Here is a 26,363-nt window from a genome sequence, read left to right as displayed (position 1 = left end):
TTAACCCCAAATTTCACACAAAAAAAGGTTGCGTCCTTTGGCTTATGGGAACAATTAACAAATACAGCTGATTTGCAGTCTCCACTATGACGAGTGTTCTCCTCATAAATATAGCGAATATGTCATGTTCTGGGCTCTTTAGGCAGTGCCTGATTGCCCAAATACTCAGGCCACCCATCTTGCTAAAATGCTGTTTGAATCTTTTTTTTTTTTTTTTAGCCCACAGACTTAGTATTCTGCCCTTTAACCTCTCTAATGTCTATAACAGCAGTCCCCTAATATACAAGCAGAAGCTACCCTTGTTCTTTCCAATTTTATCTGACCTTAGCAATGTAATATCCAGTTTTGAATTTACATTATTAAAATAATACTGACAATGCGTTTAGTAGTGATGAATGTTTTAGTTTTCTATAGAACCTGTTTTAATGTTTGTCAATACAACGCTGAAGTCCTTCACATGGTAGAGCAGGTGGATGATTTTCTGTATTGCAGCTCATGTAAACGGAGGTACTTCTGGTACAGGTCCTTAAAGTGTTATCCTTTACTTACGTAGAGAATCCCTTTCATAGTGGCTGTGTATTAACGTCCCCCCTATGATCTCCCTGGCATCCACTTTGGCAAGCTGTCTGGGCTTTAAAAGCAACAAATTGCAAGTATTACAAGTGCCCTGGGAGTGCTGCCTCTTAAGCAGTGATTAGCAGCTGGCATTTTACCCTGTTTAAAAAGCTTGGCACAGGCAAGTTGGGCAGCATGTTGTTCGTTGACATTTCAGCTAACCCCTTTTGTGCCACCTTTATCTTTTGAGTATACTGTAAGTTTAATATGCAATCTAGGTTTCAGGGGTAGTCCTCTGCAAGCAATATATGTAGGTATAATTTGTGCCTGTTAGCGTTTTAGTTTTACACCTTAAGATTGTTTGATCATCTACAGCTGAATATGCTTTCTACTTGCTACTTAGATATATATTTTGTACATTCAGGGATATGAGGAAATTAGAAAAAGACTAAGGCCTCCTGCACACGTGCGGAAATTCCGCGGTGGGATTAGAAAACGCAATCCTAGGCAGACGGACGTGATTGGTCCGCGTGAAAATACACGTGTAAAACAAATCGCAGCATGCTCTATTTCTGTGCGGGTCTCGCAGAGGCCCCCACAGAAATTTCTCTCCCGGCGCCCCAGCTCCGCTCTGCACATGCGCCGGCTGGCCGGAGCTGCAGGAGAGGTAAGCGCCGCACTGCTCCCTGCAGGGGCTCGGGTCGTCTGCAGGCAGCCTAAAGGTGAAGATTGGACGTGCCTGTTTTCAATGGGACAGTGAATTTGTTTTTTTCAACAGGGTGCCAGTTGCAGGTCCCTTTGCTATGTCATTGCTGAATGAAATATAAGCACTCGGTTGCCATATACTTAAAGGGGTTGTCCCGAGAAAGCAAGTGGGGGTAAGCACTTCTGTATGGCCATATTAATGCACTTTGTAATATACATCGTGCATTAAATATGAGCCATACAGAAGTTATTCACTCACTTGTCTCCGTCCTCGCGCTGTCTCTGCATCCCCGTCGCCATGGTGCCGTCTAATTTCTTCCTCAGCAGTCTGTTTTAGAGGCGCTTGCGCAGTCTGTACTCTTCCCGCTGTGAACGAGCTGCTCCAGCGTGCCCGCGCGATACAGCTCGTCTGCGCATGCGCAGATGAGCTATCACTGCACGGGAGCGCGCAGGGGCGGCCATTCAGCTCCCGGCCTCCCTTTAAATACAGGTAAAGGAGCAGTCAAGGCTTTCACCTAGAACCAGCAGCAGCCAGCCGGGACCATCAGCCAGCAGCCGCCATCAATACGGGACCAGCAGCCGGGAGCCTTACGGGACCAGCAGCCGGGAGCCTTACGGGACCAGCAGCCGGGAGCCTTATGGGACCAGCAGCCGGGAGCCATACGGGACCAGCAGCCGCCAGCCGGGACGAACATGCAAAATAAACACTGCAGTCTCGATAGCAGCACACAGCAGGAAAAAAAAACACCGCAGCACATGGCAGGCACTATAAAAATGTCAGACACATACGAACACATACCAATATATGCATGCACAATAAATTTTTCAAGCACAGGCTCACTGCAGAAGGCAATGATCCTGTGCTAATAAAAGCATGAAAGAGTATTGCAGAAAGGTGCGCTTACCTGCGCTTCTGTGTGGTCAAGAGAAGGGAGAAACAGCTGTTTGCTGTATTCTCCGGCAGACTCCACCTCCCGCTGTGAAGCGTTCTGCCGACCAGCCAATGGGGTGGCTGGATCGGCGTTTCATTCATTTACAAGTGCACGCCTCCACCGATGACGTCAGTCACCTGCTCACGTGACCGGTGTGGGGGGTCAAAACACAGACCATTGAGCTAATGCTGTCTGCCTCCAAATTGGTTTCAGGGTTGAGTACTCAGACGACACAAATGGTCAGCCACATGCACGATGGGAATGCCATGAGTGAAGTGAAGTTTATTCAAAGAATTACAGATGATATAGAAAAAGGTTTGCTGACGTATTGATTTGATTACTGCGCATGCCCAAGGCTACATAACATCTGCAGATTTTTAATTAGCATTACACATCTTTCAAAGGAGTCTCCTACATGAACAATGCATCAATGTCCGGTGACACCTGTAACAAAAACAAAACATTCCCGGACGCTTCTTCTAGAAGGGAGTGAACTTTCTCAAGGGAAAAGAAGGCATGAGAGATAAAACTGATAAGGCATATGTGAACATATTCAAGCCCAATTATTATAATTGGGACATCTTTCTAGGTAAAAGGTGAAATTAATACAGATACATGTGTTGAAGCAAAACAAGCAAAGAGATACAAAATGGAGTCGCTGTAGTCTATTATTAAGCGTCAGCCCTTACACGTATAAGCTTAAACCTTTAGCAAAAGAAGACGCAAATTATAAACACATAAGTATTCTGTGAAATACACTTATCAATTTAAAAGGCATAAACGTGAATTAACCCCTCACATTCCCCCGTTTTGGACATGGGGTCAAGACAAGTATGACTCCTAGTCCATAAACACGTGATTCATATCGGCGAAAAGAAAGCTTTTTCAGTACATTTAGAAATACATGAAATTATAACCTTAATTGCTCTATAAATGCATAATAAAATCATCACAACTTGTAATATACTTTGTAGAATCCCCATAAACCAACCTACTAAACCAGAAAACCAATTTGCAGGGTTCAAAGAACTAAATGTGTTACCCCACCAGCTATCTCTGGTTTCTGAGTTTTCATTTGTCCATGCAAACAGTTCTTTTGACGGAACATGAACAGCCAAGAAAGGAAAACCAGTGGCACCAGGTGTGTGTACAAGTCCAACAGTACTTGGTGGTGTCTAACAAGGTGGTTTTGGGCATTGTCCCTTTGCACCCTCTCACAAGGGCGAAGCATGGAGTGAGGAGTCCAAAAGTCCATCAATAAACAAAATGTCCTTCATTTTTCCTTTTCATGGGGGGACAAAGGTAGGGCGTGAAAAGTCCATTAGTCCTAAAACAAACAACAATTCCTTCAACCTTTACCACAGTAGGTGCGATCAGCAGGACTCGATAGGGCCCCTCGAGTCTGGGCTCTAGAGATTTCCGGACAAGCCTCTTTACGACCACCCAATTTCCAGGTAGTAGGGAATGAGATCCCTCTAGGTTGTCTGGGCCTGGAATGGGAGAAAAAGACTAGATTCTGGGTTACCATTAGTTGGTCACACAGGTGCTTTACACTTCCGGCTACTATGTCATAGCCCTGCTGCAGGACCTGTGGATGATACAGCCCCAATCTTGGCATAAAGCCAAACAACACTTCCTTTAACTTAAGCGTACCATTTAGTCTTTTAACTTTGTCTAAACTCTGCAGGTGTGAAGTGTGTACCTTTGTTTGAGTCAATCACTTCCGGTACCTCGTACCTGCAGGTTACCTCATTCATCAGCTCCTGCGCGATTACCTGCTTATTTACTTTGGTAACAGGGTAGGTCTCCGACCTGGAAAGACATCAACAACAACAAGCACGTATTCATACTTCCCAACAAGTGGGAGCTGAGTGTAGTCAATTTGCAATCCCTGAAATGGGTAGAGTGGTCTAGGCAAGTGTTATGTGGCAAATTTACTTCTGCCCTGTTGCTTACGGCAAAGATCATGCAAAATTGGACAAGTGATGATGCAGCAACTACAGGAAACCCAGGAGCCACTCGTCCTTGTTCAAGCGTCGACATCATTGCTGCTTTGAACGGGGTGCTGGATGAGGCAAGCATCGCCACCATGCTGAAGGAGGTGCTAGAAGGCCTGGAGTACCTGCATAAGAACGGCCAGATCCTCAGGGATGTTAAGGCTGGAAACATCCTCCTGGGTGAAGACGGTTCCGTGCAGATCGCAGATTTCAGCGTCAGTGCGTTTCTAGCCACAGGAGGCAACATTATCAGGAATAAAGTCAGAAAGACCCTCGTGGGCACGCCATGCCGGACGGCACCGGAGGCGACGGAGCAGACCAGAGGACACGACCTCAAGGCGGACTTCTGGACCCCCGATAGGTGTGTCTTTCCGTGCATTCGCTGAGCCATCATGGGGCACAGGGACCGTGGTGGGCAAGTTCTGTTGACTGTTCGCCATTCACCGTCCCATTTCTGCTGCTCCCCTATTTAGTCCATTTGTCTTTTTCTTCATTGCTGGCTTGTAACTGTAAAGTCTTTAGCATATCAAAGTCCAAAGTTTGTATCAAAGTCCAAGTTCATATCAAAGTCCAAAGTTATTGTTAAATTCTTCTTTTCTTCTTCTCTTCCACGGCTTAAGGGCCGCTGCCTTTGCTGTGTAATCTGTGATGGCGTTGCCTCTTGTTTCTCTGCTGTAGGAATTGGTGTGAGCTTTCCACTTTGTCACCGCTGCACCATTCTTAACAAGCTGTCTGGCCTTCCATGTTAGGCCGTAGTCATGAGCTATGCCAAATGCATACCGGGAGTCAGTGTAAATGTTTGCCATCTTACCTTCTACCACTCCACATGCCTCAGTGAGGGCCTGTAACTCTGCTTCCTGTCCTGGGACATGCGGAGGCATTCTGCTTTTAGGACATCTTGTCGCGTGACCACTGCATATCCAGCGTGGAGTCGTCAATTACCCTGGTACCATCTACAAAAACAACTCAGAATATGCATTATTAACAAGGGCTTTATTATGGCCACCTGTTCTGGCAACATGATGGCTTCCATTAGTAAACCTACAGCTTTTCTATTCTTGATGGAGGAAACACAAAAGGCTTAGTGATGCATTGAGGTAACTATTTGGGTCAGGAGTACATAAAAAAAAAGTAAATCATCAACATATTACAAGAGGGTGGTGCCCTCGGGAATTGGCCAGACGTCTAATATCAGCTTCATGCATCTGGTAAACTGGTTTTGGGCTATTCTGTGCCCCTTATGGCAGCACTGTCCAACAGTACTGCTTTCCTCTGAAAATAAATGCAAAAAAATACTGACAGTCTGGCTGGCCCTTTAAACTCTTTCTCTTTAACGGGGAACAAAAGGGGTATTGGCTGGGAAGACACATTTCTTAAGGGCTTTAAGTTAACATAAAGAAGAGACAGTGTCTGCAATTGCATCTTCCTGGACATGTGCCAGGGGGTACTGACGGACCAAGGGGGCTAAGAGCTTGGTCCTCTGCGTACGTAAAAGTGTGGACGGGTAGAGGTGTCGCTTGGTCTGCTGCCATCCGACATAAGGTCGGGTGACTTTCAGACCCGGGGTGTATACGAGCCTCACCGGACAGGTGAAGTTTGATACAACCTCCCAAGGGTCCCATCACGCAATTCTCAATATGCTTTCAGGACCTTCCAGCATAAGGAAGCGAGTGAGGTATCGTGACCCTTTAAACATTACCTCAAGCGGTTCAGTTTCTGCCAGCTGAATTGGCACTTCTGAAACCCCTTGCACCAATTACCGCTAGACAATCAGGCTGGTATTCTATTCAAATAGATCATAACCTTGTTGTAAGAAGGAAAAGAAAAAAATTTAAAAATTTAAAAATAGCTGACCTGCAATACCTAGATCACCTATATCTTCTCTCCCCCCCCTTTTGAACTAGGGTACTTAATTAGAAGGATAACCGAGTTCAAGGTAGTAGAAGAATGACAAGAGCACATTGTAGCTGGATTTGACGGGCCAGAAATAAGTGCTTGGGTTGCACTTGCGTGTATATGCTCCGGATGTCATGGGGGGGGGGGGTGAGGACCACTAGGGGGGAGTTGGTTCAAGACCAACTCCGAAGATTTGTTAACCATTGCCTGTACTGCTGCCACCGCACAAACACATGAGGGAGCTCCTCATGCCACTGGATACAGCTTAGTAGCATCCAGGTGGCCGTGGTTGTCCCCTGTGCTTTTGTGTCAATACTGTCGTCCCCTGGCCAGAAAATTCCGTACAGAAAAGAATAAAGGATAAAGTGTAAAAGGGTGAGAAATGAGCTTCAGGGGTGAGAGAGAAAAAAAGAATGATTGAAAACAAAGTGGACCCATGGGCGGCAGTATGAAAACAAAGCCCAGAAAGGTGCGGAGTTTGGCAGCAGGTGTAAGTACAGGTATGGCCGTCCGAACGTTTCTTCTATAGAGCATTCTCAGAAACAGTATAATTGTGACTTGTTGGCAGGCTTCCAAATTATCAGCACACAGCGCCTACATCACACATTAACTCTCATCCGTTCATGCAGTCAAGTCTCATTCAAATATTAGTAAGAGTTCACACAGGACGTAACGCGTATGATGCAACTGTCCTCATCTTGCAAACAAATGCATTCAATCACTTCCACCCCACTGTCTGTAATACCAGAGAAGTATACCACACTAATATTTCCCATAAAAGGAACACACATTTAGCAATTATGCACACGTCCGACCAGTTACAGAACTGACATTTACACAAAGAACAGCAAAACTAATATTCACTGGATTCATTACGGGTTTTATTCTATTCAAGCAAGCAGGGTTACTGGTCCAGTGTTCTCCGCTCTAATCTTTGGCCTTGAGAGGCACGCATTCCTTCTCTGTAAACTCTCACTATACCCACCTTTCGGAGACAAGGGGGGGCTTGCAGCTGCGGCTTTTCACAAGAAGCACACATTAACCCTTTACCTCTCTCTAATCTTCCATTTCCAAAACCATACAATTCACACAATACATTCAACGTCTGTCTTTCTTCTCTGACTTTGAATTTTTCATCTCTCTCTGGAACAGAACAATCTTATATTTTTGGAAAACAGCCAGAATATCCAGGCTCCAAACCACAGCAATCATTAACAACAACAAGAGAAAACTAATATTTCTCTGCACTGACTATCAAACCCAGACGGCAGAGGAATAGTCAAACACATAAAAGAAAGGACAAAACGTATAGATTACATAACATGAAGACATACAGACAATATTGGTTATTTGACACATAATTATCCACAGATTCTACATGAACTTGCTTTATGTCCCAAAGGAACACAAACTATAGAAGAATTCCCCTTTTTTTTTCTTCTGATAATTACCGTATCTACACGTGCCTTACTCCATCTATCTAACATACGTTACCCAACTTTTTGGCTTATCTCTGAATCTTTCTGAGACTTGTGGGTCTCAGATTCCCAAAATTCTAACTTGCTTTGTCTGTCCTTTGTTATTTCTCTAACTTGCTTTTCTCAACAACTTGCTAGATTATCTATGGGGTCTGTCCCGGAGCTGAAGCTTCTCCTCCTGGTTGCTATAGTATTTGACCGCCACTGCGGGGCGCTCCTCATCCATAGCAAACCCTACTGCCTTTTTATACAAGTCTCCGGGCTTGGCTTGTCGCCAATCAGGGGTGCATGCTTTTATTTTATCTGCCAATGATGGGCCAATGCCTTGCATGAACGCTTCACACATCATTGGGTAGTACACTTCATCTGCACAGAGGGTGAGACCCATGTCTCTAGCCTTTGTTTCTAGTCTGCCAAAATAGCATTCAACGGTTTCATTCTTTCCCCGTCTGCACATAGTTAAAGCTGTTTGTTTTCGTAAAGGGTTTTGTTGTCCGCACCTGGGACAATGCCAATAAGGTTTTTCTCTTCGGGGCTCTTGTGGCGGATTTGCAGCAGTACAACTCTGACACTCAGGAAGAATTCCAGAGCTGTTTGCGGTTGGTAAGATCGGGTGCATTCTGGCTGGATTAGGCATCGGGGGTGCATACACAAGTATGCCCTCATTCCACGGTTCACAATCCCACCGTTCTACATTTACCTTTCTACTATATTTGATTATGGCCTCTATTCCTTTTTCTAGACCGGCGTCTTTGATAGCTTTCATGTGTTTTGTTCCGTACTGCCGCCAGAACTCATAGTTAAAAGTTCCTGCTCTTTTAAGCCCTATCAGCTTGTTCTCTTTACGGGCTTGCTTATAACTGTCCTCCCCCTCTCTCTCCCTAATTATACTAATAATTGGACTTGCCATTTTTGATTTACCCAATCACAGAGTAGCGGCTAAATCTGGCGGTCACAATGACCTTTTAGTCCCTTCTGCCATATCGCGACTGGCAGGACACGAATGTTTACTATGGACTTGATGTCCGCTGTTTCTACCTCAGTCCTTCGGGTAGATCAGGACAGTCCCTTCTGTCAGGTACGCGGCTGACAGGGCACGTATGCTTCCTTATTAGTAGACTTTTTTATGGAGGGAGAGGAGACCACGGCTCACCTCTATACGCGGCTTTTGTAATCTTATAACTAGAGATGAGCGAGCACCAAAATGCTCGGGTGCTCGTTACTCGGGACGAATTTATCGCGATGCTCGAGGGTTCGTTTCGAGTAACGAACCCCATTGAAGTCAATGGGCGACCGGAGCATTTTTGTATTTCGCCGCTGCTCGCTAAGGTTTTCATGTGTGAAAATCTAGGCAATTCAAGAAAGTGATGGGAACGACACAGAAACGGATAGGGCAGGCGAGGGGCTACATGTTGGGCTGCATCTCAAGTTCACAGGTCCCACTATTAAGCCACAATACCGGCAAGAGTGGGGCCCCCCCCTCCCAACAACTTTTACTTCTGAAAAGCCCTCATTAGCATGGCATACCTTAGCTAAGCACCACACTAGCTACAACAAAGCACAATCACTGCCTGCATGACACTCCGCTGCCACTTCTCCTGGGTTACATGCTGCCCAACCCTCCTCCCCCCTGCACGACACAGTGTCCACAGTGCACACCAAACTGTCCCTGCGCAGCCTTCAGCTGCCCTCATGCCACACCACCCTCATGTCTATTTATAAGTGCGTCTGCCATGAGGAGGAACTGCAGGCACACACTGCAGAGGGTTGGCACGGCTAGGCAGCGACCCTCTTTAAAAGTGGTGGGGCGATAGCCCACAATGCTGTACAGAAGCAATGAGAAATCCAATCCTGTGCCACCTCCATCAGGAGCTGCACACGTGGGCATAGCAATGGGGAACCTATGTGCCACACACTATTCATTCTGCCAAGGTGTCTGTATGCCCCAGTCAGACTGGTAATATGTACCTTAACAGTAACCGCGTTGGTGGTAATGTGATGGTGACTGCGGACCTAGTAGCACGGTTGTATTTTGTTGGTTTTCGGAATGTGGCCAGGATTAAGTGGGCCGTGGCGGGGGGATGGTGGGGGGGCTCTCTTGTTGTGTCGGTAAAGGTGAAATTCTTGGACTGCCACCAGACGAACCAATGCAAAGGCATTTGCCAAGAATGTTTTCATTGTTGGAGGAGGAGGGGGATGTTTTTGAGGCACTATGTGTCCTCTCCACGTGTCCGTGGTTATATGCACCTTAACAGTAACTGCGTTGGTGGGAAATGGCCTCGCCGCCGTCATGTCTTTGGGAAGCCTCTGTTTCCACACCCCAGAGACATACCATTAGCAGCGGTATAGGCAGAGCCCAGAATTCGTAACATTTCAGCCGTAGCATTAGGACAGGCCCCACTAACATATCACTAGCAGCATTATACGGGGAGCACAGTATTAGTTCCATTTCAGTAATAGTAGCACTCAAGACAGGCCCCAGTAACAATTCCGAAGCAGCAGTATAGGAGGAGCATAGTCTAAGTTCCATTTAAGTAATAGTAGCAGCCAACACAGGCCCCAGGAACAATTCCGAAGCAGCAGTATAGTGGGAGCGCAGTCTTAGTTCCATTTCAGTAGCTGCAGTATAGCCAAGGCCCAAGTTACATTTATGTAGCTAAAGTGTAGGCCAACCCCACACCCCTTTCTGTACCATGAGTGCAGGCGAAGAACATAGAAATTGCTATGATTACACTGTAGGTGAGGGCCCAAAAAAATTGGTGTACCAACAGTACTAATGTACCTCAGTAAAAATTGGCCATGCCCAACCAAGATGGCAGGTGAAACCCATTAATCGCTTTGGTTAATGTGGCTTAAGTGGTAACTAGGCCTGGAGGCAGCCCAGTTTAACGAAAAATTGGTTCAAGTTAAAGTTCCAACGCTTTTAAGAGCATTGAAACGTATAAAAAATTTTTAGAAAAATTATATGAGTGAGCCTTGTGGCCCTAAGAAAAATTGCCCGTTCAGCGTGATTACGTGAGGTTTCAGGAGGATGAGCAGGAGGAGGAGGAGGAATATTATACACAGATTGATGAAGCAGAAATGTCCCCGTTTTGGATGGTGAGAGAGAAGTATGCTTCCATCCGCGGGTGCAGCCTACGTGTTGCTTAGGTATCGCTGCTGTCCGCTGGTGGAGAAGAGAAGTCTGGGGAAATCCAGGCTTTGTTCATCTTGATGAGTGTTAGCCTGTCGGCACTGTCGGTTGACAGGCGGGTACACTTATCTGTGATGATTCCCCCAGCCGCACTAAACACCCTCTCTGACAAGACGCTAGACGCAGGACAAGCAAGCACCTCCAGGGCATACAGCGCTAGTTCAGGCCACGTGTCCAGCTTCGACACCCAGTAGTTGTAGGTGGCAGAGGCGTCACGGAGGACGGTCGTGCGATCGGCTACGTACTTCCTCACCATCCTTTTACAGTGCTCCCGCCAACTCAGCCTTGACTGGGGAGCAGTGACACAGTCTTGCTGGGGAGCCATAAAGCTGTCCAGGCCCTTAAAGACTGTTGCACTGCCTGGGCTGTACATGCTGCTCGATCTCCGCACCTCCCCTGCTACCTGGTCCTCGGAACTGCGCCTTCTGCCACTAGCGCTGTCGGGGGGGAATTTTACCATCAGCTTGTCCGCAAGGGTCCTGTGGTATAGCAACACTCTTGAACCCCTTTCCTCTTCGGGAATGAGAGTGGGAAGGTTCTCCTTATAGCGTGGGTCGAGCAGTGTGTACACCCAGTAATCCGTAGTGGCCAGAATGCGTGTAACGCGAGGGTCACGAGAAAGGCATCCTAACATGAAGTCAGCCATGTGTGCCAGGGTACCTGTACGCAACACATGGCTGTCTTCACTAGGAAGATCACTTTCAGGATCCTCCTCCTCCTCCTCCTCCTCCTCAGGCCATACACGCTGAAATGATGACAGGCAAGCAGCATGGGTACCGTCAGCAGTGGGTCAAGCTGTCTCTTCCCCCTCCTCCTCATCCTCCTCATGCTCCTCCTCCTCCTCCTGAACGCGCTGAGATATAGACAGGAGGGTGCTCTGACTATCCAGCGACATACTGTCTTCCCCCGGCTCTGTTTCCGAGCGCAAAGCGGCTGCCTTTATGGTTTGCAGGGAACTTCTCAAGATGCATAGCAGGGGAATGGTGACGCTAATGATTGCAGCATCGCCGCTCACCACCTGGGTAGACTGCTCAAAGTTTCGAAGGACCTGGCAGATGTCTGCCAACCAGGCCCACTCTTCTGAAAAGAATTGAGGAGGCTGACTCCCACTGCGCCGCCCATGTTGGAGTTGGTATTCCACTATAGCTCTACGCTGCTCATAGAGCCTAGCCAACATGTGGAGCGTAGAGTTCCACCGTGTGGGCACGTCGCACAGCAGTCGGTGCACTGGCAGATTAAACCGATGTTGCAGGGTGCGCAGGGTGGCAGCGTCCGTGTGGGACTTGCGGAAATGTGCGCAGAGCCGGCGCACCTTTACGAGCAGGTCTGACAACCGTGGGTAGCTTTTCAGAAAGCGCTGAACCACCAAATTAAAGACATGGGCCAGGCATGGCATGTGCGTGAGGCTGCCGAGCTGCAGAGCCGCCACCAGGTTACGGCCGTTGTCACACACGACCATGCCCGGTTGGAGGCTCAGCGGCGCAAGCCAACGGTCGGTCTGCTCTGTCAGACCCTGCAGCAGTTCGTGGGCCGTGTGCCTCCTATCTCCTAAGCTGAGTAGTTTCAGCACGGCCTGCTGACGCTTGCCCACCGCTGTGCTGCCACGCCGCGCGACACCGACTGCTGGCGACGTCCTGCTGCTGCTGACACATCTAGATTGCGAGACAGAGGTTGAGGAGGAGGAGGAGGGTGCTTTAGTGGAGGAAGCATACACCGCCGAACATACCACCACCGAGCTGGGGCCCGCAATTCTGGGGGTGGGTAGGACGTGAGCGGTCCCAGGCTCTGACTCTGTCCCAGCCTCCACTAAATTCACCCAATGTGCCGTCAGGGAGATGTAGTGGCCCTGCCCGCCTGTGCTTGTCCACGTGTCCGTAGTTAAGTGGACCTTGCCACTAACCGCATTGGTGAGGGCGCGTACAATGTTGCGGGAGACGTGGTCGTGCAGGGCTGGGACGGCACATCGGGAAAAGTAGTGGCGACTGGGAACTGAGTAGCGCGGGGCCGCCGCCGCCATCATAGCTTTGAAAGCCTCCGTTTCCACAACCCTATACGGCAGCATCTCAAGGCTGATAAATTTGGCTATGTGGAAGGTTAACGATTGAGCGTGCGGGTGCGTGGCGGCGTACTTGCGCTTGCGCTCCAACACTTGCGCTAGCGACGGCTGGACTGTGCGGTGCGAGACATTGGTGGATGGGGCCGAGGACAGCGGAGGTGAGGGTGTGGGTGCAGGCCATGAGACGGTAGTGCCTGTGTCCTGAGAGGGGGGTTGGATCTCAGTGGCAGGTTGGGGCACAGGGGGAGAGGCAGCGGTGCAAACCGGAGGCGGTGAACGGCCTTCGTCCCGCCTTGTGGGGTGCTTGGCCATCATATGTCTGCGCATGCTGGTGGTGGTGAGGCTGTTGGTGGTGGCTCCCCAGCTGATCTTGGCGCGACAAAGGTTGCACACCACTGTTCGTCGGTCGTCAGGCGTCTCTGTGAAAAACTGCCAGACCTTAGAGCACCTCGGCCTCTGCAGGGTGGCATGGCGCGAGGGTGCGCTTTGGGAAACAGTTGGTGGATTATTCGGTCTGGCCCTGCCTCCACCCCTGGCCACCGCACTGCCTCTTGCAACCTGCCCTGTTGCTGCCCTTGCCTGCCCCTCTGAAGACCTGTCCTGAGTAGGCGTTGCAGACCAGGTGGGGTCAGTCACCTCATCGTCCTGCTGCTCTTCCTCCGAATCCTCTGTGCGCTCCTCCCTCGGACTTACTGCCCTTACTACTACCTCACTGCAAGACAACTGTGTCTCATCGTCATCGTCCTCCTCACCCACTGAAAGGTCTTGAGACAGTTGCCGGAAGTCCCCAGCCTCATCCCCCGGACCCCGGGAACTTTCCAATGGTTGTGCATCAGTGACGATAAACTCCTCTGGTGGGAGAGGAACCACTGCTGCCCAATCTGAGCAGGGGCCCGAGAACAGTTCCTGGGAGTCTTTCCGCTCCTGAGCATGTGTCATTGTAGTGGAGTGAGGAGGCTGGGAGGAAGGAGGAGCAGCAGACAGAGGATTCGGATTTGCAGCACTGGACGGCGCAGAACTCTGGGTGGATGATAGCTTGCTCGAAGCACTTTCTGCCATCCACGACAGGACCTGCTCACACTGCTCATTTTCTAATAAAGGTCTCCCGCGTGGACCCATTAATTGGGCGATGAATGTGGGGACGCCAGAAACGTGCCTCTCTCCTAATCGCGCAGCAGTCGGCTGCGACACACCTGGATCAGGAGCTCGGCCTGTGCCCACACCCTCACTTGGGCCTACGCGTCCTCGGCCGTGTCCACGTCCTCTAGGCCTACCCCTACCCCTCAGCATGCTGTATTACCAGTGATTTCCAAGCCAGGAAAGAAATTGGCGCAAGCCTGCAGCCAAAATAGAATTTTTTCCCTTGTTTTTCAAAGGACAAGCCACACTGCGTGTATTCAATGAATACTACTAAGTTTAATAACTGTGCTGTGGCCCTGCAAATGTGTCACAGAACTGCAGTGATGCAAAGTTATTCGCTACAGCAGATCAGGGATTTCCCATGCAGGAAAAAAATTGGCGCAAGCCTGCAGGCAAAATAGAATTTTTTCCCTTGTTTTTCAAAGGACAAGCCACACTGCGTGTATTCAATGAATACTACTAAGTTTAATAACTGTGTTGTGGCCCTGCAAATGTGTCAGAGAACTGCAGTGATGCAAAGTTATTCGCTACAGCAGATCGGGGATTTCCCATGCAGGAAAAAAATTGGCGCAAGCCTGCAGTAAAACGTAGCTGGCTGCGTCTGATTTTTTTTAACGTTCTGCACGCAGCACACACGTACCCAGAGCCCTGAGGACTGTCAGAGGCAGGCGAAATAGAATTTTTTCCCTTGTTTTTCAAAGGAAAAGCCACACTGCGTCTATTCAATGAATAATGTATGTCTTCTGGCCCTGCCTACACAATTCTATCCCTGTAGTATTAATGCCGGGTGCAATGGTCTGCACAGCCGGTTTTAAGAAAAAAAAAAGATATGCAACACTGCTAACAGCAGCCTGGACAGTACTGCACACGGATAGATGTTGCCCTAGAAAGGACCGTTGGGGTTCTTGAAGCCTACACTCACTGCTAACACTCTCCCTGCCTAACCACCACTTCTGTCCCTATTGCAGGGCGCAATGCTCTGCAGATCCAATTTTGAAAAGAAAAAAAAATACAGTGCTAACACAGTACTGCACACTATTAGATGTGGCCCTGAGAAGGACCGTTGGGGTTCTTGAAGCCTACACTAACTCCTAACGCTCTCCCTACAGCAGCTCCAGCACGATAGCACTTTCCCTCAGCTAACTCACAAGGCATCTGAGCCGAGCCGCGGGAGGGGCCGATTTTTATACTCGGGTGACATCAGATCTCCCCAGCCACTCACAGCAGGGGGGTGGTATAGGGCTTGAACGTCACAGGGGGAAGTTGTAATGCCTTCCCTGTCTTTCAATTGGCCAGAAAAGCGCGCTAACGTCTCAGAGAGGAAACTGAAAGTAACCAGAACATCGCGTGGTACTCGTTACGAGTACCGAGCATCCCGAACACGCTAATATTCGCCCGAGTATCAAGCTCGGACGAGTACGTTCGCTCATCTCTACTTATAACAAATTACAGCTAGGAAAATGAGTGCGGCAGTCAAAGTACAACAAAAAGCTATCAGTTCAATGCTTCCAGCAGACAGCATGGCAATATACACATGTGGGTTCTTCCGTCTAGCACGGTTATCAAGAACACCGTAAATAACGGGCAGAAGTATCCTATAAACATGCAGCAACCAACCTTTCTGTCGACACGTGACTTTTGAAGACAGGGGAGCTCAGATCTAGAATGGTAAGTCAATGGCTTAACTTACACCGGTGTTTTGTAGATCTGGGGTCCCGTGGCCTCCAGTCCAGGTGATCGGCAGGCAGGGTCGTCAGATATCGGCTGCAGGTAAGGAATTAAATTCTGCCCCTCGTTGATGCGCCAAGTAATGTGGGGGGTCAAAACACAGACCATTGAGCTAATGCTGTCTGCCTCCAAATTGGTTTCAGGGTTGAGTACTCAGACGACACAAATGGTCAGCCACATGCACGATGGGAATGCCATGAGTGAAGTGAAGTTTATTCAAAGAATTACAGATGATATAGAAAAAGGTTTGCTGACGTATTGATTTGATTACTGCGCATGCCCAAGGCTACATAACATCTGCAGATTTTTAATTAGCATTACACATCTTTCAAAGGAGTCTCCTACATGAACAATGCATCAATGTCCGGTGACACCTGTAACAAAAACAAAACATTCCCAGACGCTTCTTCTAGAAGGGAGTGAACTTTCTCAAGGGAAAAGAAGGCATGAGAGATAAAACTGATAAGGCATATGTGAACATATTCAAGCCCAATTATTATAATTGGGACATCTTTCTAGGTAAAAGGTGAAATTAATACAGATACATGTGTTGAAGCAAAACAAGCAAAGAGATACAAAATGGAGTCGCTGTAGTCTATTATTAAGCGTCAGCCCTTACATGTATAAGCTTAAACCTTTAGCAAAAGAAGACGCAAATTATAAACACATAAGTATTCTGTGAAATACACTTATCAATTTAAAAGGCATAAACGTGAATTAACCCCTCACACCGGCGTCTCGGGAGCGCGCATGAAGGCCTCCTGGAAGCGCGGTGCACCGTGGAACGCACCCTGGGACATCACAGGCGCCATCTTAGATGCAGAACTTTATGTTATTATTTCTTCTAAACAGTAAGTAGGAAGCGGTTTATAAGCGCTTTAAAGGGCTGCTTTATGCCGGGGGGTGACAGGGGGAATGGGCTAATTGAAAATTTTGAGGTTTTGGCTCGGGACAACCCCTTTAAGCAATATAAGCACAGGGTTGCCGTACTTTCTTTTAAAAGTAAAACATGTTTGAAACCTATTGCTTCCAGTTATGCCAACAGCCTCTTTTACTCCAAAGTTGAGATGGCAGCATTGGGTTGAGCATGTCTACTATTGCCTGACCAAAGAATACATTGTTTTTGGCATGTTCGGTCCCAGGCTGCCAATTTCCTGAGCATCTCTGCTGTGTGCACATAATAATGTATTGCCCTCCCCCCAGAGAATGGGATTTTTTGACAATAAAGAATATAATGCCATGGATTTGTTTTGTGAGGATTAGATTTTGAGATAAAAAGTGAGTCATCCCTTTATGTGTAAACCTGAAGGACCATTATTCTTTCTCTGTCACTTTCTTATACATATAGAAAAAGTTCTCTTTTTCTGGCCATTTTGAGCGTTTAATTGACCCCACAAATGTGATGCTCCAGAAACTCAATCTGCTCACAGGAAGGTCAGTTTTGTAGCTTCTGTAACGAGCTAGACTGTTTTCAGATGTGTGAACATGATTGCACAAGGGTTTTCTAATCATCAATTAGCCTTCTGAGCCAATGAGCAAACACATTGTACCATTAGAACACTGGAGTGATAGTTGCTGGAAATGGGCCTCTATACACCTTTGTAGATATTGCACAAAAAAACAGACATTTGCAGCTAGAATAGTCATTTACCACATTAGTAATGTATAGAGTGCATTTGTTTAAAGTTAGGACTAGTTTAAAGTTATCTTCATTGAAAAGTACAGTGCTTTTCCTTCAAAAATAAGGACATTTCAATGTGACCCCAAACTTTTGAACGGTAGTGTATATTTAGAGAAGATCACCTGCCACTACTGACATGTCTTTTACAGTAAATACTTGCATTCTCTGTGAAATAACTCCGGAGCATCTTTTCTACATTTCCTATTCTGTTATTTCTAAAATAAATTGAGAATGCATTGTCAACTAAGAGTAATTCCTAGCGTTAAAGATGTGTGTTCATACACAGTCTAGCAGCTTCCGATTGGACATTACTAGTGTGTAGGAATGCCTACACACTAGTAAGCTGGTAACACCTAGGTGTCAATTTTTTCAGAATATTCTAGGCGTAACAGAGGAACGGTACAACATAGCGTTTGAAGAAAACATTCACCAGGATTGTTACTCATATATCATGAGGAATGCAAATAATACTGAAATAGTCGCATTAGCAGAGCTGATAAGACTCTCTTTGTAATGGTTGTTTGACATCTAAAATGGGGAAGGGAGGGGGTTGTTTTTCTTTTCTTTTTTCCATTTACAGTGCCAATTTTGTCCTTAGGGCATGTCTGGTGTTGTAGCTTAGCTGTGTTCACATGCATTGAATGTGAGTTCCAATACCATATGCAATTCATATAGAATGGTGCAATTTCTGGAAAAAAATAAAACAGGCCATTTTTATAGTCCCAGACATCCCCTTTTAAATGCATTTTCATTGATTTTTTTTTTTAATTAAACATTGTGCGTTTTTTTTTTTTTTTTACTTTGCATAGAAATCCAGCTGGAGAAGGTTTTTGACTATAGTGAGTATTGGGAGGTAGCTAGAGGTCTCTATGCTGCCTTTGACTGTACAGCAACCATGAAGTCTGGAAACGCGGACGTCTATGAGAATGAGATCCCTGGAGGCCAGTACACCAACCTTCATTTCCAGGCTCACAGCATGGGTCTGGGGAACAAGTTCAAGGAAGTGAAGAAGGCATACGCTGAAGCAAACAAACTTCTTGGAGATGTCATTAAGGTAATAACATGTCCATCAACATTTTGCTTATGTAATGGCCAATGATGGATTACTAAATCTATAGCAAAGGCTATTTGATTAAATTGCGTGGTTTTATATAGCAAACGTTACAGCTTAACAGACAATGTGGTAAAGTGTATGCAATGTTAAATTTGTACACAAGAAGTTATTGTTCTTTTCATTATTTTCATCAATACTAGCATTTGCAAAATTATATTAAAGGATTTTTCTAGAAAAATTCTATGCATGACCTATCCTCAGGATAGGTCCTCAATAGTTGTTCTGCTTGGGTCCACCACTTGGGCCCCCAGCCGTTCGGACACTTGCTATCAGCACCACTACACACAGGTACAGAGCAGAAGCTGCTGCTCCAAACCCTGTGTAGTGGCCGGCATTTGTAACTGGAGGTGCAGCTCTCATTGATTTTAATGAGTTGTGCTGACCACTACACTGCTCAAGGCAGAAGTTTTCACTCCATACCCCAGTGTGTAGTGTCAGTGGGCATACGATAAGCTGCTCGGTTGGAGTTCCAAGATGTGTACCCCAGGTGATCAATTACTGATCACCTATGCTAAGGATACATCAGCAATAGTATATACCTGGAAAACCCCTTTAGCTTAGGGTATTAGTAAATTATCCTTTCTTTCTGCTTGCCTATTGTGTTTGTATTTTTTATCTGTTAAATCATGGTCGGCTCTCAGACACTTTATGGATCAGTCTTCTCCACACAGCTCTGTTTTGTACTACTTTTAGTTAGATCATTTGCATGTTGGTGGGAGCTTTAATAGTATCAAGCCAGTGCGTTCTTTGACAGCCAGGTCTTCTTTGAACGCTGACCACTCCAATTATTATCAATGTTTCTAATGAATTAGCTTGCATTACGTGGTCAAAGTATGAAAGGCTCTATTTTGTAATTTTGCCCTCCAATAAAAACTTTGGGTTTCATGCAGTCTAGGACTGTTTTGTTCGTGATCTTGGCGGTCCAATGAATTCATAGGAGTTTTGTCAGGATGGCATCTCTCACAAACCCCTCGAATAGTTTTCCAATTATTGAAGTGAGAGTTACTGGCCTGTAGTTACCAGGATCTCTTTTGAACTCCTTTTTGCATATTGGAACCACATTGGCATTACGCCAATCCAGTGGTACAACCCCGGTCTCAATAGAGTCCCTAAAAATAAGAAATAGCGGTCTGTCTATCACGTCACTTAGTTCCCTTAGAACCCTTGGGTGTATTCCATCTGGGCCTGGCGATTTGTCGATTTTATTTTTTTTAAACAGACTCTGCACTACCTCCTGTGTTAGGCAGGTGATATTTAGTGTCGGGTTCTTTTATCCTCCTGTATCTCATGTGACATTTCTTTTCTCCTTTGTGAATACACTTGAGAAAAAACTATTTAATAGATTTTCCTTCCCCTCAACATTTTCTATGATTTCTCCTGCGTTCTTTGTTAAAGGGCCAGTGCTTTCAGTGTAAATCCTTTTACCGTTTATATAATTGAAAAATAGTTCAGGGTTATTTTTGATCTCATTGGCAATGAGTCTCTCTGTACCCTCCTTGGCAGTTATGTTCTTTCCATTACATATTTTTCCCCTGTTTGTTTAGCACTTTTTCACTGCCTTCTTGTTTTAATAATTTCAACCCTTTATTTTTTTCACTTATTGCCAACCTTACAGTCCTGTTGAGCCACATTGGTTTCCTCTTACTTGCAGTTCTTTTATTTTAAAGTAGTATGAACTGCTCACATGAGGTAATTATTTCATTATTTACCAAACAGTTTAGAATGTTTTGGTTAGTTTTCTATAGTAAGTGTATCCCTATTAACTGTTCTGCCACGTCTAACTATACCAACCCCTCCCACTGTTCTTACATACATCGCTCCTAATATAACTGTGTTATGCCTATAGCATCATACTCTCAGGTGAACCTACATTATCATTCTTGTTGGTTGTCTAATTTCATAACACAGTGGCGTTTTTTTCCTCCCTCTTTTTGCAAGCCATGTCTTTGTAATCCAAACACTACACATATCAACCATTTTTTTTCCCAATTTCTAATTTCTTTGGCTCATGACCTAAATTGGCACTGATCTGAAAGTATTGGAGTGCCTCTTTGCTTCTTCTATAGCTTAAACACACATTTCTCTATTTCTTGTAACATTGATTCATCCTTTGTGAAAGTAAATTTAGGGTCTGAACAGAATTAGAAAAACATGACTACTTTCTTCCAAAAGAATGCCACACTTGTACCAATTCATTTAAATTGAGAGACAAATTAGATATTAGAAAAAACTTTCTGACTGTGATGGTGATCAATTAGTGGAACAGGTTACCACGGGAGGTGTTGAGTTCTCCTTCAATGGAAGTGTTCAAACAAAGGCTGGACAAATATCTGTCTGGGATGATTTAGTGAATCCTGCAGTGACCAGGGGGTTGGACCAGATGACCCTGGAGGTCTCTTCAAACTCTACCATTCTATGATTCTATGACGCAAGCTAATTGCACGTGAAGACGGAGACAAACTTCAAGATGCAGACTTAGACGTTTTTTGCTCACATCTCAAACAAGCCAAAGAAGACATGCAAACTAGGTATCATGATCTGTATACCAAATTTCCTTTGGTTGAAATACTGCAGGTCCCTTTCAACTCTGCCATTCCATGATTCTATGTCGTGGCTCGACCATGTGTCTGTTGACCTGACCTCGCACCATCATAGTCGTAGATTACCATGCTGCTGTGAGTTCAGGTCAGTAGAACCGCAGTTGGGTTGGTCCACTGGACCGTATTATTGATACCATATATAAATACGCTAGTAATACACTGGCAAGTCAGATGGTTAGAGATTTTGAAGATGTGACAGGAGCCCTGACTATTTTACTGTTTGGGGCCCATTAATATGTATACTGAAATCCAGCACTCTTCATGAAGATAATAACAACAAATGACATTTGTAATGCACTTTTCTTGCACAAAGGACTGTTAGTATGTAGGGAGTTGTGAAGCATATAGTACTCATCCCTCAACAGCCACTAGAGCCAAGAAGATGTGAAGGTTAGAAATTCATTACAGTATTAATGGGAACTCTGATAGTATGTGATCTATAATCAATGCTGAAGGTCACAAATTTTTAACCTTACGTAGTTGATTATTTTATTAACATCACGGTCACATCACGTCAGTATGAGAATTTATCTGCAGTGTGAAAAAGGAAGGTAACTTCTGTTTATTAGGTTTGTATGTTTTGCAGCACAGTTTTATTTGGATGAGATCAGAGCATGAGCCATTTGACTTGTTTTGATTACCAAGTATTACAACTAGTTATCTGTGCAAGAATAGTGCAAAATGAAATTCTATTACTATAATTTACAGTTAGAAGCGGTAGAGGGAAGAGAACCAGGGAGGCTAGTCCTGAACTGGCACACCCCAACACGTTTGCAAAGTTGGCAAGATAAGGGGGATGCCATTACAGGATTAGTGCTGCTGCAGCACGGCATGCCCTCTGACCGCTAGGGAGATAACTGCTCTAGTAAGAAGGGGAAGAGCAAGGCAGACTAGACAGATCCTGGTAGTGGGGGACTCCATTATTAGGAAGGCAGAAAGGGCAATTTGCTACAAAGACCAGGATCGTCAGATGGTGTGTTGTCTTCCTGGCGCTTGATTTCGACACATTGCTGATGGGGTGAACAAATTACTGGGAGGGGCTGGTTGAAGATCCAGCGATCATGGTGCACATTGACACCAATGATAAAGTCAGAGGTCAATGGAGGACCCTTAAAAGGTAGTTTTCCAGGGCGTCATCCCGACGGCCCCATTTACATATGGAAGTTGCCCTCTGACCCAGATAAGGACAGGAAGAGTTCAAAAGCACCTCCCTTTCCACCCATGCTTTAGTGTCTTCCTGTCCCTACGGTGGCCAGATGAAGCAGCTCTATGAGGAAAACCTAGGAGAAGAAATCCTTACCGCACGCTGTGCGAATCCCCTGGAGAGTAGAGGTCCCTGCATCCCCGACCTGCGCCGCCGACAAAGCCGTAAGTCGCCTCAGCAGCGCTGGTCTCCCTCGCGCGGTCTGCATGTTCCGGCCGCCGCTACCGCGGTGAGATAGTTCCTCCTGGCAGGGGAACAGCAGTGACGGCCTCCCGGAGTTCCTGGATCCTCGGCGCGCATAGCGGTGATGTCATCCGGCGTGGTGACATCACGCGCTCAACGTAGGGGCCGTGGCTACCGGCGAGAACCCGGAAATGGCGCCAAATTCGAAATTTCTCCCATATAAAGCAGGCTCTGCTCCATGGAGGTATCCTGCTGACTGAATAGAAGTGCCAAAAAGCATGTCTACCCACGACAGCTTAGCACGAGAGGGAGAAACAGATACCCTACAAGGCGTGAGAAGGCTATATGCCAAAAATTGGAATGCGCAAATTACCGCTTGTACTCGATTGGATGCATATATATTCCCTTTTTTCTCTCCCCCATTATTTGTATAGGTTAGATGGATAAGGAAGGTCCGAAGAGTAAGGCGGACCCCAGAAAAAAGTCAAAAAAATGTGTCCTCTGCAGCAAAAAGCTTGAGGAGAATTATAAAAAGCCCCTATGCGAGGAATGCACAGGAAAGATATTAGCAGAGGAAAAAGCGGCGTTTAAATCTGACATCTGCTGTATGATCAGGGAAGAATTGCAGGCCTCTATGGCGTCCCTTCCCCAGGCTCAGCCAGGGCCGTCACGGGTCCCTAAAAGACCAAGGCAAACCGAATCGGCAAGCTCAATTTCCGGTGAATCCCTGGAGCTCCTGTCTGAAGGAGAACTAGAGGACCCGCCAGTACTTATAGAGTACGAGAAGAAATACTATTTCTCCTCAAACGACATTGCACACCTTATCAAGGCAGTGAGGGAGACAATGCAGATAGAAGAGGATCACCCGCCTAGGACAATCCAAGATGAAATGTTCGGCGGCCTCAGGTCAAGGAGAAAGACCATGTTCCCGGTCAACCAGACCCTGCAACAGGTAATTGCAGATGAATGGTAGGAGCCGGAGAAAAGAATAGCGGTATCAGGAGAAATCCGAAATCGGCCCGCGCTCGCTACTGAAGACGTCCGCCTGTACAGGGAGACCCCCAAGGTCGATATACAAATCACAAAGGTGGCCAAGAAAACCCTCTTGCCCTTTGAAGATACCTCTCAACTGTCTGATCCGATGGATAAAAAAATCAACGGATTAATGAGGAAGGCCTGGGAGGCAACATCCTTTACCATCGACACCAACATAGCTTCAACTTCTGTGGCCAGATCCATGGTCCTATGGCTAAACAGGCTGGAAGCCTCCATCAAAGATCGGGCCCCTAGAGAGGAGTTAGTCAGTTGTCTTCCCCTCCTAAAAATGACTACCGCCTTTCTGGCCGACGCATCAGCGGAGACAGTGAGATATGGTGCAAAAACCGGAGTCCTTAGCAATTCAGCAAGAAGGGCATTATGGCTGAAGACATGGGCCGCAGACATGACATCAAAAAACAAGCTCTGCGCCATCCCATTCCAAGGAGAATACATGTTTGGGCCCGTCTTGGACAAGATCCTGGAGAAAGTCGACGACAAGAGCAAGACCCTTCCCGACAGACAGCCTTACAGGAAACCATCCTTTCCGAGGAGGACATGCCAGCCACCTCCCGAAGTCAAAGGGAAAGGGAAGACTGGAAAATAGTCGTACCCCAAGGGAGGTCGGGGTAAGAAAGCTCAACCCTCTCCTGAACAAACAGGGGGTAGATTAGCACGCTATCTAAGTCAGTGGCAGGGGATAACATCTAACCCCTGGGTACTCCAGATAACGTACCCAGGGGTCGAAAAATTGAATCTAGCAGCATGGATGCTGAAAGCATGATACTGCGAGGGAAGGGGCTCTCCCATAAAGTAATTACCACCCTGACAAAGAGCCGTAAACCTATCACTACAGCCATATATGATAGGATATGGAGGAAGTTCAAAGACTTCTGCAAAATAGATCCGGGGAAAATTCCAGAGATCGACATACCCGCAATCCTGGAATTTTTGCAGGCAGGCCTAGAGAAAGGCCTTAGCCCAAGAACCCTTAAGGTTCAGACAGCAGCACTAGGGTCTTACCTAGACTTCCCTTTGGCAGAACACCGCTGGGTGCGTAGATTTCTCAAAGGGGCAGAAAGACTTCGACCCTTTATTAGAGAAACCTTCCCTACCTGGGACCTAAACTTAGTCCTAAATAGTTTTTGCCAACCCCCCTTTGAACCCCTCTCCCAACTTTCCCTGAGATTACTCACGCTAAAAGTTACCCTTTTAGTCGCTATAACTTCGGCTCGGAGAACAGGGGAATTACAAGCTAATACTATATTGAACCATACATGTTAATACAAGATGACAGAATTACCTTTAAACTGGACCCAGCCTTCCTACCGAAGGTAGTTTCAAAATTCCATAGGGAGCAGACAATCACTCTGCCTTCCTTCTGTCAAAATCCCCGCAATGAAAAAGAACGAGAATTTCACAGCCTAGATGTTAGGAGAGCCGTTCTAGCGTATATAGAGGTTACCCGCTCTTTCCGTAAAAATAATAACCTCTTTATCCAATTTCAGGGGACGGCAAACGGAAAGACGGCATCTAAGGGCACCATTGCGAGGTGGATCAAGACTGCCATCCAAGAGGCATATAAAGCCAGGGGCCTCAGTCCTCCAGGAAAAATTAGAGCCCACTCCACGCGCTCGCTCTCCTCCTCTTGGGCAGAAAAAGGCCAGGCGTCTGCCGAGCAAATTTGCAAAGCAGCCACCTGGTCTAACATACACACGTTTATCAGACATTATAGGGTTAATGTTCAGTCGTACAAAGACCTGGGCTATGGACGAAAAGTCCTTCAGGCAGTAGTCCTGCCCTAAAGTCACGTATAATTTGGTATACTCCATATGTAAATGGGGCCGTCGGGATGACGCCCTGGAAAGATACGGATTATCTACCGGTAGTCCAATTTCCAGGAGTCATCACGACGGCCCATAGTTCCCTCCCTTTTAGAATAATTTATGTTCCTTCAATGTAAATATGACCGAATAAAGGTAAATTTTGGTTTAGTAAACATTGTCCACCGTAATAATTTGTAAGTCACTAAAGCATGGGTGGAAAGGGAGGTGCTTTTGAACTCTTCCTGTCCCTACCTGGGTCAGAGGGCAACCTCCATATGTAAATGGGGCCGTCGTGATGACTCCTGGAAATGGGACTACCGGTAAGTAATCCGTATCTTTTTTAGAAATACCACCTGTACCACAAGCCACACCAGTAAGGCAGCTTGAGATTAGGAAGGCAAACAAGTGGCTTCACAGTTGGTGTAGGAAGGAGGAGTTTGGGTTCCTGGAGAATTGGGCTAACTTTTCTGTTGGCTACGGGCTGTACCATAGGGACAGGCTGCATCTCAGTTGGGAGGGTGCAGCTGTGCTGGGGCAGAAGATGGCTAGAAGGTTGGAGTGTTTAAACTAGGGACTGGGGAGAAGGCAACAAGAGAAGTAGGGGGTAATACAGGGTAGACAAAGTTCTGGGATTAAGGAAAGGAAATGGGTGTTTAGCGGGGTGAGGGGTTAGTACAATTAAAACTGATAGAGCAGTTAATAGGGCCATAAGTAGCATAATAAATGCTACCACAACCATATAAATTGTATGTCAACAAATGCAAGAAGTCTGATCAGTAAAGTGGGTGAGCTTGAAGTGAGAATGTCTGAAGAAAACCATGATATAGTAGGAGTAATGGAAACATGGCTTGATGAAAAATACAATTGGGCATTTAACTTACAGGGTTACAATCTTCTCAGAAGAGACCGTGGTAACCAGAAAGGGAGAGGGTTATGTCTGTATGCTAAGTTCTACTTAATGTCGAGACTGCAAGAAAGATAGGCGTAGGAAATGAAAATGTGAAATCCCTATGAAAATGCAGGAAGGGAAAACTAATGAA

General features: G+C 46.4%; 1 protein-coding gene across 2 annotated transcripts in view; it reads left to right on the top strand.

Moving 5' to 3' along the window:
* The window catches only part of PC (pyruvate carboxylase), a 916,513-nt gene that overhangs the window by 852,473 nt on the left and 37,677 nt on the right, over positions 1 to 26,363 (top strand). For both annotated transcript variants that reach the window (XM_066582494.1, XM_066582495.1), the window contains exon 16: positions 18,171 to 18,415. In XM_066582494.1, the coding sequence (XP_066438591.1) occupies positions 18,171 to 18,415 (245 nt within the window). The remainder of the gene's footprint in view (positions 1 to 18,170; positions 18,416 to 26,363) is intronic.

Source organism: Eleutherodactylus coqui, chromosome 11 (genome assembly GCF_035609145.1).
Source record: "Eleutherodactylus coqui strain aEleCoq1 chromosome 11, aEleCoq1.hap1, whole genome shotgun sequence".
NCBI lineage: Eukaryota > Metazoa > Chordata > Amphibia > Anura > Eleutherodactylidae > Eleutherodactylus > Eleutherodactylus coqui.
Note: the sequence above shows the minus strand (reverse complement) of the source record. Positions and strands in the feature narration are given on the sequence as shown.